The sequence below is a fragment of the Lasioglossum baleicum genome, chromosome 6 (assembly GCF_051020765.1).
Source record: "Lasioglossum baleicum chromosome 6, iyLasBale1, whole genome shotgun sequence".
Lineage (NCBI taxonomy): Eukaryota > Metazoa > Arthropoda > Insecta > Hymenoptera > Halictidae > Lasioglossum > Lasioglossum baleicum.
This window is the reverse complement of record NC_134934.1, coordinates 18356168-18372432: the sequence shown is the minus strand read 5'-3', so window position 1 is coordinate 18372432 and position 16265 is coordinate 18356168. Positions and strand designations below refer to the sequence as shown.

The 16265-nt window shown below is 40.1% G+C and overlaps 2 protein-coding genes across 3 annotated transcripts; one reads left to right on the top strand and one right to left on the bottom strand.

Annotated features, from left to right (window-relative positions):
* Positions 1 to 849: 849 nt before the first annotated feature.
* Positions 850 to 3325, top strand: LOC143209325 (N-alpha-acetyltransferase 30). Its single transcript, XM_076424803.1, has 3 exons — positions 850 to 1321; positions 1546 to 1721; positions 1973 to 3325. Exons 1-3 carry the CDS (start codon positions 1120 to 1122, stop codon positions 2288 to 2290), a joined length of 696 nt encoding a protein of 231 aa, XP_076280918.1. The 5' UTR covers positions 850 to 1119; the 3' UTR covers positions 2291 to 3325.
* LOC143209311 (prolactin-releasing peptide receptor) lies at positions 1972 to 16140 on the bottom strand. 2 transcript variants are annotated; one of them, XM_076424777.1, is made up of 3 exons: positions 13473 to 16140; positions 7507 to 7761; positions 1972 to 3910 (listed from the first exon to the last, which is right to left on the bottom strand). In XM_076424777.1, exons 1-2 carry the CDS (start codon positions 14421 to 14423, stop codon positions 7540 to 7542), a joined length of 1173 nt encoding a protein of 390 aa, XP_076280892.1. In that variant the 5' UTR covers positions 14424 to 16140; the 3' UTR covers positions 1972 to 3910; positions 7507 to 7539. The 2 variants fall into 2 exon arrangements, with proteins under 2 accessions (XP_076280892.1, XP_076280893.1); XM_076424778.1 differs by lacking the exon at positions 1972 to 3910 and adding an exon at positions 7880 to 7943 and having other exon boundaries at positions 7621 to 7761.
* Positions 16141 to 16265: the final 125 nt, after the last annotated feature.

Genomic DNA, 16265 nt, shown 5'->3' with positions numbered 1-16265 from the left:
TTTCTATATGATGTGTCGACACATCAATTAGAAAGAGAGCGCTATGGACCCCGGCTAATGCTCTCTTTCTCTCGCACGCCGCCATTGTGGGCTTCAGCGCTTCGTTCAGGCCGCGCAGTCTATCTCTATATGTCTATGGGTTTAGTACCACAGTATCACAGCCAGGGGGTCCAAGCTGGCGTGTTAAAAATTTAACCAGTATTTCAGCGCCGCCTATGATCTGGGAACGGAACTAATAACAGTATATATAGATATAAAGCGGTAGACGGTTGGAAAAAAAACTGTTTACCCGACCAGGATTCGAACCTCGGTCTACCGCTTGGTAGTCCAACTCTTTAGCTGATTGGCCCACCGACGATCTTATAAAACCGTCGAAAATTTTGGTATATGTATCGCAATGAATGACTCTCGTAGCTTTTGGCGCGATAGGCACACGCACGCAAAAACTGCAGCGACACCAACGCCGCCTGACATTCGGGATACGCAACTTACTGGTTAAACTATTCCCATTACAGCTTGGACCCCCTGATCACAGCTCTGGCATCACTGCTCTCAGTCGGCACACCTGTATAATGCACCGTGATCTGCACCGTGTCTATAAGTGCTATAATAAGTTTATATCAGTTTACATATGGTCTAAGGTTATAATGTATTGAGTGCACCTACCCATGTTAAATTTTATTAAAAAGATCTGCGACGACATCTACGGCGACACTACTAAGCTACTAGCCTATTAGATCGACCGCTTTTACCAGTATACATTGCGCATTTTCATATTTCGTGAAAGCAGTAAAAGACACGTCACATACGTATTTGACAAAGTACAGTTGCTTCTTGTGAAATCATTGTTTATGCTCCGCTGGTAGCTGTTATCACAGAAAATTCAATATGGTGCCCGTTGTTGAACGGTTTATGTCGGATATCCGGATTTTAAAGTAGAAATAGTATCAATAGGTGAATCAGTTTACCGTAATTATGAAAATTCGATTGAAGAGCGTGTGCCGTAACGACAAACTCTGATGGCACATCGGTGGTTTGCATAGAAAACTAAAAATTCATACTATCGAGTCATCCTGAAGTGGAATTCGGGCAACGGAGATCTAGGAAAATTGAGGAAAAATGGAAAGCGTACAGCTGAACAACGTTACAGATACTATCGAATCGGAAGCTGAACCAAGTAACATCGAAGAGGAATCGGAAAATTCTGTCACGGATATCATGAATTTAGATATTAAGTCCCGATTGAGTTTGGCAACTAGCGATACGTATGAAGAACCACGTACAAATGGAATGCCTCGGCAAGGTCATTTCAACGAGCACGGTATGACAAATCCATATCTAAATGTTGTTATCTTCACAGGAGACATTTATACAACATAATTAAATCGACTGTGTAATCATTATTGAATGTTAACTAACTAGGTCGAAACTATTACGAAATTCTTGTAGTTCTTGCAGTTACACGATCGACATTTAATTATTGATACAATACAAATCGTGTTACTATCAAATGTTTTATATTTTATTCTTGTTGTATGTATCTAGACGAAGCGAAAACATTGTCTCTGGAAACCGATGACAGTAACATCCAATATGTTAGTTACACGAGCGAGCTACAGATGCCCGACATTATGCACTTGATACAAAAAGATCTGAGCGAACCGTACTCCATTTACACATATAGATATTTCATTCATAATTGGCCAAAATTATGTTTTCTGGTACGTATACCTGCATGTATATTAAAAATATTAGATCCGAAGCTTGAATCTTTCAAGTCGGAATCTAAGACCAATCGTTCCTTATCGCATTTCCATTTATTCACGATCGTATTGTGTAGAATGTAAAAACGAGAAACCGACATTTCAGACGTGAAAAGAAAGTGTAAGAACTTTTTAGCCAGTTTTCGTTGGGTGCCTTTGTCTTGCAGGTGTAGAATTTACAGAAAAACTCTTGCTTTTTGTTCGTCAAGGCGATGGACGGTGACAAGTGTATCGGTGCCATTGTCTGCAAGCTGGATATCCACAGGAAGGTGATAAAACGTGGATACATTGCAATGCTAGCCGTCGACGTGAAATATCGGAAACGGAAAGTCGGATCGAATCTGGTAAGGAGGGCGATACAAGCGATGATGGAAGACAATGCAGACGAGGTGGTTCTGGAAACGGAGATCACTAATAGTCCGGCGCTACGTTTATACGAGAATCTAGGCTTTGTACGTGACAAACGATTATTTCGGTATTACTTGAACGGTGTGGATGCTCTACGATTGAAATTGTGGCTCAGATGAAACTCGTCTGTATATTTCTGTCAATAAACGTTTCAATAATTTTCACGTTGATCAAAGGAACACACAGAGATGGGAGAGAGAGAGAGAGAGAGAGAGAGAAGAACAAAGATCGTTTGTATTTCGGAACACGTCAAGAAATACGCAACGTTAATGCCAGAGAGATTACGGATTGTATGCGCACAATATATTTGAGATATATTATAGAGCCGTTCTAGAGAATAAATTTAACTAATCAAATTTTTTCTTCACGCTTCACATCGTTGATACAATGAACGTGATCGTTAGCCGCTTCATTGAAATATGATCATTGATTCTGTTTGTCGCGGGTAATGGTTACGTATCTATTCAAGACTACTACTCCCTTTGGCATTAACCTACCGCTCGTAGCTGGATAACGGGAGGCTAGGCGATGACAGCAAAGAAAATAGACGATGCGAGACATGAGCGCGTACAACGTGCAAAATCGACCCGAACGTGACCTCAGTTTCAGAAAACTGGCGAAAATTCGACGCGAGAAAAGTAAACGGACGATTGTTGTATCGGATACTACATATCTCGAGATCATTTAATCACGATGACAGTAGTGTACGAGTATCCGGTACAAAGAAAGTACATAGAGGCGTGCATATGTTAGTATGGATTTATAGTGGAGCAGCGAGGTGAGTTGTGCGGTGAAATAAAAAAGAAAAACAAAGAAAATACATATGTACTTTTTCTTCAGTATGTGTCGAAATGTTGTCACGAATGTTGGTTTGTTTTCACCGCGCCGCTATCATCGATGCTCACCGCTCCACTATAAATCTACCCTTACACACCAGGATGGAAATGAACACGAGGAAAAGAGTTATTGTTTGCCAAATGAAAATATTTCGAAGAGAGAGTACGTCGCACACGATTAACTCCAGGGCCGTATTCATTGCTGTTTACATATTGTATTTACCTTTGTATAAAAGAAACGCGAACCTCGGTCCGCGATGTAACTATTAAATTGTGTAAAAATGTTAATAAAAATACAGAAATGTTTTTAGACTCGACCATTTTTTTATTTTTCGCGGGGGCGGACGTGTGTCTTGGACAAGGAAACAGGAGAGAACCTGGATAGGTAATTCTTTCGACTCCCTCTTGGAACTGAACTAATTATGGTTTATTTCTGCTCCCTCTGCTCCAGCCAGTATCCCGTTCTCTCTTCCCGTTGGCCCATTTGTCTCCCGGCGGGCGTCTCGTTCTTCGCGAGGTAGACTCGGATTACCGCAATCGTTTGCTAGGATAATGAGCAGTACTTGTAGAATTGAAATCGGAGCTGGCAAGAAGGGGAGAAGCGGTCGCCCTCGAGGATCCTTCTGCGTGGCTGTCGTTACACGTACACGGTACAATCGATTTTTCGAGCGATTTTTATATCGTACTTTCTCTCCCGTAGAACAGAGGTTGTTCTTTCTTCGTGGAAGCGATAAAGGAAATGACGCATTGCCGATCGATGGTCCGTCGTTTGGATCGTTGATAAATTGTACCAGTCGTAGCAGGTACTTACTCGATTATTTCTGAGCGAGTTGTTGCGATGTTTCCCAATAAAAGAGCTGTTAGCACAACAGCCTCACTTCTTTCTGATAAACATGGTCGTTTCTGTAACACGCCAGATACGAAATACCATCAACGTTTGTACACACATATTATAGTTATCGAATAATGACAGTAAAAAAACACCGGTGTTCCTATCGCACGGTAGAATCATTTTTCTTGTGTTGCAATTTTGTAATTGTATAAATGCGTGAACGTTCTCTCGATAATGCATTTTGTACAGTAACGGTCGTCATTGTTAAAAATTGATCATTTCCAACTGGTACCAAATACTGCCGGTACATATAATAAATTTTATGATTTCGGCGCAGGGTTCGATCATTTATAGAAACCAGCAAATGTGCAATTAATTCAACATGTTTCTCGACGTTTCGATCCTTATGTGGATCATTCTCAACCCTGCGCCGAAATCATAAAATTTATTATATATATTCATTTTTCGATCGAGAAGAATTCACCTTTACTGCCGGTACATATATTGGAATCGAGTGGAACAACGCCGAGACGGCTGAAAAGGTGGACGCAGTTTCAGGATCGCGGAACTAACGGCACAAAGGTATAAAGTACGAACGACGATAAAGAACGATAGCGTACGATAGTGCATGATAATGGACGTGGAACGGTGTCGGTGAAAGCAGCTCGGCTACTCAACAATAATGTAGATACGTGCATGCATTATTACACGTGTATACGTGCACGATATGGAGAACAATCGATCGCGATGCTTTAACAATAATATAATTTTATTTCGATCCTCTCTGTCTTTTGGACAACTGTTATATTCTATTCACTTAGTCCAGCATCGCTTGAAGTAGACTTAATGGCGTCATGCTTGTCGGATACCGTAATTCTTGTTGTTAAAACAAATATAAACAGTGGGGAGTGCTAAAACCAACTGTTTCTAGAACCTCGTTCATTTTGGCATCTGTTCGCTCTAGCATATACGGAAATACATGTGTTTAAAGATACCTAGAGAACATAGTCACAGTCTTCTCTGACAGCGTTGGGCAAAGAGAAATACGTTTCCTATCTTTTTCGTCTCGAAGGATCTTCCTTCAAAGCTGTCACGATTGTGTATTATCTTACGATCGTCAAGAAGAGTACAAGAATAATATTACAGGAGTACAAGAAAAACTTTACTAAAAAAAACTTAACGACTAAAAATTAGATATACATATTATATTGATTGTGAGTCCAAGTGATGTATTTTTTATTATTTATAATTACTGTGCCAAATTGTATTTCTCAGAAAAAGGAAATATTATCTAGAATCTGTACCTTAATCTCGGACCGCAACAGAATTCATTAAAGAGGAACTACGAAGTTAAGGATTCATCAATAGCGGATGTACTTCTTTTCAACTTCTAGCCATTTGAGAGATTCTAACAAAGCCGAGTTCACTTGGATTGGCTTATTGAACTTCTTCATGCAATGTGATGCTATATATACATTTTTTTCAGTGGGAGTCGTTTGTAACAATTCTTATTTGCTCCAGGATTTCGATCTCGAGAGAGTGTTTCAACTTGTTCATATAACTTGTTCATACACTCGTTCATAAGCCGCCTAGTTTTCGAAATGTTTATCGGAAAGATTTATTGCCTTGACGGCATGTTGCGCTTGAAACTAAAGTGGATCCGCAATTTGTTAGCGGCGACGCAATCTCTGTGTTGGCAGTATATACCTTTCATCGAAACCCCATCGACCGACAGCTAACAGATAACGTAATCGCGGTTTCGAGAAGGGACACCCTTATAGTTTACTCGAATCGATAAGAACAAGCTTTCAACGGAAAAATGGACCGCAGACATAGCCCCGATTTTCATTACTCTTCCGGTCAATTTGCTGGCATGCGCACGAAAAATAAACGAAACTGAAACTGTAGAAGCGAGGAAGTAAATGGAGGAGAAGAATCACAAATTGAGGGGTGGATCGAGTGAAATCGTAGCTCGCAGAGCACAATTAACCCTTTGCCCCTTTTCCCTTTGAATTTAACATTAGGTGTTTGTGGAACAGTTTTACAACTGTACGACTGACGATACTCAAGTCCATCTAGAACTTTATTTTAATATTCTGAAAATTTCGAGGTACATCGCGTAGACCTATTAACATCAGCAATAACATTATGAAATCAGAAATGCATTGTAATATTTAAAAAATCAAAATGATCTAATTATAATTTCTGTTGAAAAATTTTTTTTTCGAAATTTTATTATACGCAGGGTGTGGTCGGACCGAGTAATGCCGGTAGAACCGAGCAGGGGGTGAAAAAAGGAATAACATTTTTCCGTTTGACGCTCCGTTTTCGAGAAATTCGAGTTTGAAATTGCGCCACGTGGCTTGCTTTAGTACAGTGTTTCCCGAAGTTTCGATATATCTGTGTGCCCCTTCTATAACTGTCGTAACACTGAATATCCTCCGTTAAGAACAAAGGCGCGTACATGCTTTGTTCACAACGGTAGACTCGAGCTGCACCAGAATTCTTGCACTAGAATCAGTGCGTACCCCCTTCAAACACTCCTCTACCCCCAGGGGTAGTACGCGTACTACACTTTGGGAAACACTGCTTTAGTATATGCACGAAGTAGAACTGGTTGATCATGGTCAGACGCGTCAAACGATTCCTATGCAATAGCACGTGTATTCGCTGCATTTTCAAAATCGATTTTCTTGAAAACGAAGCGTTAAACGAGAAAATGTTATTCTTTTATTCTCAATTCGATCTGTATGTGCCTTTTTTTCGCTTTTTTCCATGTATGTTCACCGATTACGTCGAGATAGATGGACCAATCGGAACGAAACCTTTTGCATCTTGTAGAGCAGGCGTGGGCACGGGTGGAGCCCCTCAAACGCCTGCTTCCCCCACCAAGCTTTCTTTCGGTGGCGCTCCTCGTGGCTCCGATGCACGAGGCCTGCGCACTGTTTGCGACGAGCGAAACGCGTCCTTCTTACATAGTAATGCATAGTAACGACGGGTCTTGGTGGGGGACAGTGGGCGCTACGGTGGGGACAGTTTTGCCTCAATTAAGGCAAAATTGCCCACGCCTGTTGTAGAGTGTCCCCGAGGTGGTCCCGTGAAAAAATTTTGCATTTTTTTTATTCCTTACGATTTTATTTGCGAAAAATGAATTATTATTATTTCATGTATGTTCACCTATTACTCCGAGATGGATGGACCAATCAGGACGAAACCTTCTGAATTTTGTAGGGTATGTCTCCCGATTGGTCCCTTGAAAACAAATTTTGCATTTTTTATTGCAAATAACCAATAATACCGAAAAACCATCCTACGGTGTTGTACAAATTCTGCTTGTTCCACTAAAAAGTGCGAAATAAAAAAATTTTATAAAAAGAAATTAAACCGACTTAAAAAAAACGCACTAAAAAGTATGAAATAATTTCCATTTAATTTATGTGAATACCCGCGAACTTGAATACAATACAATCTTTTCGGAGGCGGTGCAAAATTGAAAATTTTCGACACTGGTATGTGGCCCGTTTTGGTTGGCCAGGCCTGTTCTTAACTATAATTTACTGACGCGGATAATCATGAATTCTTGAATTTTCACATTTCGAGTTTCTGTCAGGTTTTCGGAGCTGCGACGCTGAAAGGGAAAGTCAAAGAGGGAACAAGTATCGCTTACCACGACATGGCATTGCCTAGGTTCAGCGTGCTGTCACAGAGCTTCTTCTCCGAGCTCTGCGGACACGTTGGTAATGGTTGCCTCGAGAACAATTAATTCGCAACCCTCCTGATTGGGTACTCGACTCTGAGTTTGACTCGGGAGCAACGATTCCTGGAGGGTGTTGTTGCCGTTGCATGCTTTATCGATTCCGAATCCCTCGACACTTTTTGGAGCTTGCTGTTCAATCGTAGTTCTCGAGAAGAATGGAAGCACCTTGAAAACAATGCAGAAAAATGAAAGATGAAACTCGCGTTGCTATTCACCGACGAAATTTGATCGTTCAACGTCTACGCCCCTGCGTAATTATGTATATACGAATATTTCCGCGTACCGGATTTATTTATGCGTCAACTGTCACACGTCGGCCACATGTGGGTGACACAATTCTCCGCCGCCTTTTAAAATAATGGTTATCGTAATTATTTGCGTGAAATGAATTCCATATGATTTGTAGGATCTTCAAGGGTCAAAGGAGCCACCGCTGACGAACGTTGGCTTTGGCACTGATCTAATTAATAGTTACTTTGATATCAAGGGATCTTTTCTGGCGACGACAGTCAACCGTTTCATCAGTCATGAAAGCTGTAAGCAAATGGAGCTTAGAGAACGGAAATTTCCTAAAGATTACGTCCGATCGAGCAAAAAGGAAACATCGTGAGTAAAGTTCAGACGAGAGAAGCGTACCCTGAACACGAATTTTCTCCCTCTAGACGCGCAACGATACGAATTACGTTACAGAAACTTTGTCAGAAAATGTACACATGTGCGTGTCTGTGTATATAAGTATGTGTCTAGTGTTCATCGTTTGCATGTTTGTTGTTCGATCCCTTTTAAAACATCCTGTAAACAGTAGCCAAGTTCCTACGGCCGTAAAAAGTTGTGAGATCAAACGAAATACGGCCAAGTTCGTTAGCTTATTGTTAGAAATACCTCTTGTAATACTGAAAAAAATGTTTTTAATAATTAGTTTAAAAGAACGTTACTTAATTTTTAAAGAGTTACACGGAGGGCTAAATTATTCAAACTTGACCGCTACCTCACATCTTTTATGGCCATTGGCCATAAAATCAAATTGAAATAGCGCTCTTTTAAACTAATTTTTACTAACGCTTTTTTCAGTATTACAAGAGGTATTTCTAAGCTAACGAACTTGGCCGTATTTTGTTTGATCCCACAACTTTTTACGGCCGTAGGAACTTGGCTCCTGTTTACAGGATGTTTTTCTTGGGATTTCATCAATTATATTATCAAGTAGGTATCAAAGAAAAAAATACTTTTCTAATATGCAAGACGAAATCCAAATTCAATGTATCGAAGATTAATATTCTGCCCGCGACGATCGGATCCATTTGCCCCCCGCCGCTGTAGACGACGATGCTCGGTGCAGTTTCTTTTGTTTACGTTAGAGCAGCGGTTTCCGACCTTCACGCCACTTATTGTTAGTCCAGTCGCCAGGTACCAGGGCCCGCTCTAGCGGTTACGACGCCCCGGGCAAAAAAACAAATTGCCGCCCCTTTTTAAGCACTAAGCACCGCGCTGAACAAAATGACCTTTTTTTTTTGTTTTTAGCAAAATTGTCTGGCAAGGATAGTCTGAAATTTTCTATTAATTGAATATTTAAAACATCAATATTTTTCTCACACTTACAGCCAAAGCCAAAATGGCACCCCTAAATTTTGGCGCCCCGGGCAAATGCCCGGGTTGTCCCCCCCCCCCTCCCCTAGAGCGGGCCCTGCAGGTACTTTTACCTGGAAAGTATTCCGAACTTAAGAAATTTTGGCACGTCATTTGGGGGTACTCTGGGGAGTCAAATCTGAGTTTTCGACCTCGAGGACCCTGTGCTAACTTGGGGGAGGGGGGAAAACCACGATTTTTGTTACCTGTTTTTGGTATTTCGCCTATAACTCAAAAACTATAGGTCCTACGAACTTTTTCTTTTCATTTTCGAAAAGAGCATTAAATCTCCTTCAAATTTCATCTGTCCAACGTATTTTTTGACGCAATAGGTACCGAGAGACAGGTGTTCAAAATTAGGAAATGTTTCTCAAAATGACATTTTACCAAAATACGTTGGACAGGTGAAATTTGAAGGAGATTTAATGCTCTTTTCAAAAATGAAAAGAAAAAGTTCGTAGGGCCCATAGTTTTTGAGTTATAGACGAAATACCAAAAACAGGTAACGAAAATCGTGGTTTTTTCCCCCTCCCCAAGTCAGCACAGGGTCCTCGAGGTCGAAAACTCAGATTCGACTCCCCAGAGTACCCCCAAATGACGTGCCAAAATTTCATTAAGTTCGGAATACTTTCCAGATAGACGCCCTTTTTTCGACCTGGCGACTGGACTAACTACGCCTCCCTAAAAAAAATTCTTTTCCCGCGCCTCCCTATCTTTTAATAGATGTAATAATATATACACGTTTTAATTAATTAAATAACTTTATTACAAAAATTTTGGCGCCTCCCCTGCCAATAGTTCGCGCCTCCCCTGGGGGCCGCGCCTCTGAGCTGGGAAACCGCTGCATTAGAGCGATTGCTTTTTTCATCAGTATTTGTTGCGACTTCGAAGCTAATAAAACGTATACTTATGCATGTTATGCTCAGAGTTGGGCAGTATAATTAATCACGTGAGTATTTAATTATGATACATCTTCAATTACATGTGCAAAAGTGGATTATAATTACAATAAGAAAACGGTTAAATGGTCCAAAACATAAAAATTAGTGGTTTAAAAGAACAATTACACTGAAGTAATTGTTAGACTCAATTACAATTACTGTAATCGTGTTAAGTAATTGCAATTACCAATTACATGTATAATTGTAATTTTGTAATTTTATTTCTGCAATTTCCAAGTAATTGTAATTGGTAGTTGCAATCACTCAACTCTAAATGACACTAAAAAAAGTAAGTAAAAAAATTAGATACCTACTCAATGGAAATGTCTAAAAAGAACAAATAAAAAGCATATGTTAGGAAATATTTATTATTTATTAAATACATTATATATTGGGAAATATTTATTATTTATTAAATATTTTTTTTTATTGTAGCGAATCATTTGATATTTCACAAAAACGATTACCATTACTTTTCAAAATGACCCTCATTTCAAAGTTGGAGTATTATCGATTTGCTTTCGGAGTGTTTGTCGTGGAAGCAAACGATAAAAGTCTTTCAACTGGAGCTGAGGATGGTAGAGCAGTATTTGTTCGAAAAAATGTTTGCTTTATAGCGGGGTAGGCTACAATTAAGCATTGAATAAGAAATCGATTTATCCGAAAAATAATTACTAATTTGTAACTGACCTTTCGTTTCTTTTTCACATTTAGCATTGACTCTGCCTCCGTCATCCGCGAATTCAAAAAGATTCCAATATTGCACTGGTGCGCTATCTCCGCCCTCCAAAAAGCATAATAAACTAGAGGGTTATTGTTGCTCGCTCGCTTCGCTAGCTCGCGAGTAGGGTTGTTTTTGCTCGCGGGTAGGACTGCTCTTGCGAGAGTGTTAGTGGTACGCATGGCTAGTAGGGCCTGCAGCTATTAATGTTTTTTATTTGGTGTGTGACTCTCCAAGAGCCACACAAAGAACTTCCCGATTCGTTAGTTGCAGTATATTATTATCATTATTTTTAGTACGGGTTAATAAGATTATACGTTTTCAGGGAAATTCAATAGTTTTCTACTTATCAAAATGTTTGCTATATGGCGTCGCATTAAACCAACATCGTATGCTCGTTGCTCGCTTGGTTCCTTGTTATAGCATACTAATGTTGCAAAATAAATTGTCTTAATTAGTTTTTCGCAAACGATACAACTCCTCATTATCCGGGTTTGCAGTATTGATCTTGGTTTTCTTCGATACTGTTAATTTAAATTGTCCCAAAATATATAAACTGCTCAATTTTGAAACTCTGCTCAGTGCTACATACAACATTTGTAAAGTTCGTTTTTTTGATGTTTTAAAATTCAAACATACTTTTCTCGTATGTTTGTCCCTGACTTTTATGAATCGTAATCGCTTCAGCAGGAACCACTGGAAATTGACTACGTGTGATTTGATATTTTTCCTCACTCGACATATTTACTTGATTCGATATTTTTATTATTGGTGTTTTTTGATGAATATTTGCATTTTTCATATAATCACGATAACGAGTTCTTACTTTCACTCCTACTCTGGCCAATTGAAAATCAACCACAATATAGACGGAATTTTAGTATTTTCTTGAAAAGTAATAAATTTTAATATTCTGCATGTGTGCCGTGTGCTCCATTAACCAATCCGTTTTCAACATTAATGTTATTCATAATTATCATATAGTTTATATTAATTTTCAATTTAATCTCAGTTAATAATTCGTTTTGAACTAATTGTTTTTTTAAAGATTGTAATATAAATTTTTTTTTGTACTTTCATCCATATTCTTTGAAAATGTATTCTTGGGAGTAGAGATGATTAACTCACTCTTGCATTGGGATAATTTTCGATTATTGTAAGCGGAAACATTAGCATAAGGTACAAAAGAAAAAACTTTTTGTGTAATTACGTTTGTTTCTTCGGTGGAAACTTTCCGTTCTCTCGTATAAATTGCATTGTTGAATGAACTTCTTCGAAAAAAAATTAAAAAACTAAAAAACTACTGGACCAAAATGGACCAAAATCTAATCAGCTCTAAGTTACGACGGGGCACATCGATTGCATCATTCATCATTCTGATCGCGTTGTTACTTTTTCAGAAAACGTTAACGAAAAATTTGATACCATAGAAACAGACATACGCACACACATACACACACACATACGAACATTTTGATAAAAATAGTCTAAAATGACTCCAATGACCATGAAACGTGAAGATCTGCTAAAAAATCGATTCCCTATAAAATCGGGAAGTTAATAATAAATATTTCCTAGTGAAAACTATATATATATATATATATATATATATATATATATATATATATCTTAAGAGTTGTAATTTAATAAAAAATAAATATTTCCTAACATATGCTTTTTGTTTGTTCTTTTTCGACATTTCCATTGAGTAGGTATCTAATTACCTTTTTTTAGTGTCATTTTAGCGTTAAGTAATTGCAACTACCCATTACAATCACTTGCAATTGCATTCAAATTACTTGGAAATTGCAGAAATAAAATGTAATTGTAATCGGTAATTGCAATTACTTTGGCTCAACCAGTAATTGTACTGCCCACCACAATTACAATTACAGTGATTCGTCAAGTAATTGCAATTACCAATTACAATTACATGTAATTTTATTTCTGCAATTTCAAATTACAGTAATTGGCAAGTAATGATAATTTTAATTGAAATTACATTTTGCCCAACTCTGGTATGCTGCTATGTTCTATCCTACGTACCTATTTCGTAATGTTTTTTTTTCGAATACAACCCCTTTAACGTGTGAAATTTCAAACTTTGATAATTATCCCTTTGAGCGTTTGTTATGGTGGACCTATGTACCAAACTTCAAACTTGTAGCTCAATGTGTAGTACCAGAAAAGTTTTGATGATCTGTCAGTCAGTCAGTCAGCGACAAAAGCGATTTTTGAGGTCCTATATCTCGGAACCTACTACTGTTGGAAGATTAACGTTTCATCAATATTGAGAACATGATAGCATTTAACAAGTGTACGAAATTACATCTCTCCATCTGCCTCCAGTGCCGAGTTATAAGCCTCTTAAATACGGCTAACAATAAGTTGTTCCGTGTAAAAGGAGGTACATAGTGCGAGAACTTGGCTGGTGCACTATGCACCTAGATTTTCTTCAAGCGAGATGCAGAGAATGGGAAAAAAGAGAAGAGGATGTAAGTCGAAGAAAATGTCGATGGGAACGAGCGAGAGATCGCGTCGAAGTCGAAAGAGGGTGGGCAGGCGGTGGTCCGACGATAAGTTCGTACTTGCTTAAACTCTTTGCGAAAGTTATCGTTGAGCCAGGCGTAAAGGAACGGGTTGTAGCAGGTGCTGCTCATGGCGAGACAGTGGGTCATGAAGAAGCAGAGTCTGTAGTAGGTCCAGGCGTTGGTCGGTGGATAGAAGTCGTCGACGATGTTGACGGTGTTGAGCGGCAGCCAGGAGATACCGAATATCGTGACCATGGCAATCAGCATTCGGTTTGTCCGTTTCTTTCGCTCCCTGTCGGCTTCCTCCCTCTTGTTGGACTTGGTACCGGGTTTCGACTTGGCTCGGTCCTTCAGCTTAAGTGAGACGCGCGTGTAGCAGAAGGCGACCACGAAGAAGGGCAGCGCGAACTGGAGCATCGAGGTGACGGAGCTGAAAATCTTCCGGAACCGTTCGCTGGGCCAACGCTCCTCGCAATAGGCCTGCGACTCGTCCAGGCGCATGTAGATTCCGTAGGGCAGAGTGACCAGCAGTGCTACCACCCAGATGCCGAAGATCACGGCCAAGCAAACCTCGACTTTCATGCGGGGATGAAACGGATGTATGATCACCATGAACCTGTCGATCGCGATGCTCGTCAGGGTCAGCGTGCTCGTGTACACGCTGACACCTTGAGCGTACGGGACCAAGTGGCAAAGAGTTCGACCGAATATCCAGCCGCCGAGAAACGTGTACAGAGGCGTGAATGGTACCGCGAGCACGCAGAGCAACACGTCGCTCAGCGCCAAATTCGTGATGAACAGGTTCGTCACCGTCTGCATCTGACGATTCCGTATCACCACGTAACACACCAGCACATTACCGAACACGCCCAACATGAAGATAACCCCGTAAAATACAGAGAAGACGATTTGCACCATAGTGTTCGAGATCACGTCGTTCTCGCCGTTCGAATGATTCGAGTTGCCGGTCCAGTTTCCCTCCTCGTGCACACTTGCCATCGCGTTCATCGTTCTTTTTCCTCTAGCGTTCTGTTCAAGCTCAAGATTTACCTGGACCGGTAGCGATCCAGCGAAAACTACCAGCGCAAATCCCGAAACGATGACCCGGGAAACGCGCGGCAACTGCACGCGACAGTCGCTCGACGGACCTCGCGCATCCCACCGATACTATCCCCTTTTTTCCTGGGAACTAGTAGTTTCCGGCAATACGGTTCCGCCGAATCGGACGAGCTGTCTTAAAAATAGGAAAATCTGCTGTGTCTCGAGGCTAACCAGTTGAAAACAGTCTCCGAAAATAGCACCAATCCGCGTGCTCGCGACTCGTCCGCTGCCGCTTTTTTCCATCGACAGCGCGTCAACTCTAGCTGCCAGGTTCCAACAGATCCATCCTCTGGTCCGCGCGCGTCATATCGTCCCGGAAAAATACACGCGGCACAGCGCACGATCACTATATGCTCGATTTCGGGCCACCTGTTGCCTGATCTGCCGGCGTTCGGTGTCTCTCGGTTCATGTGGGAAAAGAACGAGGGACGATGATATCGATCACGATTGATGCGATCATCTGCCGAGGATACATTTCAGGAAAAATGTCAAGAGATCACTGGAACGATTGTTTCGTTTACTTCGAGTTTGATCGATGAAGATGAAGAAGAGGCGTGCAAGAAATGTAGATGCGGAAACGTAAAAGTGCGCACGGTATCTCGCAGGTACCACGAAACGAAACGCATCCGCCGCCGGGCTTTTCCATCGACGACTGAGAATGGAAAATCGCTGGCGAAGCGAACCGGTCGAGCCGCCGCCGTTCCTTCGCGCAGGCGTTCGCATTACACCATCTGTCTAGAATACTTTTCACTTGGCTTCCCTGTACCTGGCAGCTTTCTTTTCGAAATCGTATATTGTATACCTACTCCACTCGGTGATCTTATGTATTGTATAGTCACCCCGTCGCGTCGCCGCGGCGACACACGGCGCGACGCACAGTGGGGTATTTGGCCCGAAAAAGTGGAAAAGAGTCGATTTCTAAATTTTTGCGTATGGCATAAAATTTTTGTTGTTCGTTGTAGTTAAAGGTCTGAAGAATAAGGCTGCAATATTGTTTTTTCTATTTATACACCCGTGAAGTAGTAAACTTCATCGAAAGTCGAGAGATTTTAAGGCGCGCTTGGCGTTCTTAAACAGTCTCGAAGACAGCGTCTGTTCATTGGCAATTTTCAAGTGTTTGAAGGAAAATTCTGTAAATTCTTGTATTACAAAAGTTGTTCAGGTTAGGTATACAGAGCACTTTCGCATAGATTTTATTTTGTTATCATCTAAATTAGTATAGTTATTAATATTTGAATATTATCAATCATTCTGTAAAATTTTTAAAGATTACAAAACTTTATTGACAATTTTGTTATAGTATTGCGCGAGATTGCGTGTTCTTTTTGGTGTCATTACATTCGGTAAAGATTCGTGATTATAAGCCAAGAAAGTTTAAATCCGAATATGTCCGAATTCAAATTTTATAGCCTATTTAGTATTAAAAAGATTCCACTACCGCCTCGCTTTTCCAGGGGTTCTCGATAATCTGATTGTGAGAAAAAAATGTTTCGAACAAAAGAGGAACAGTATTCAGACGTGTACAAATTTCCATATATAAAAGTTGAAAAAAAAACTTTTTTTTCAGAAAATTGAGGTAAATTTGATTTTTTAAATACTAAAATGTATTTTGGATTTCATAATGTTGTAGCCGATCTTAAGACGAATCCAACGATATATAATATTGTAACCTTGAGCCTATAAATAACGGTAAAATAGTTTTTTCCACTTTTTCAGGCCAAATACCCCACTGTGCGACGTGCTTATCGT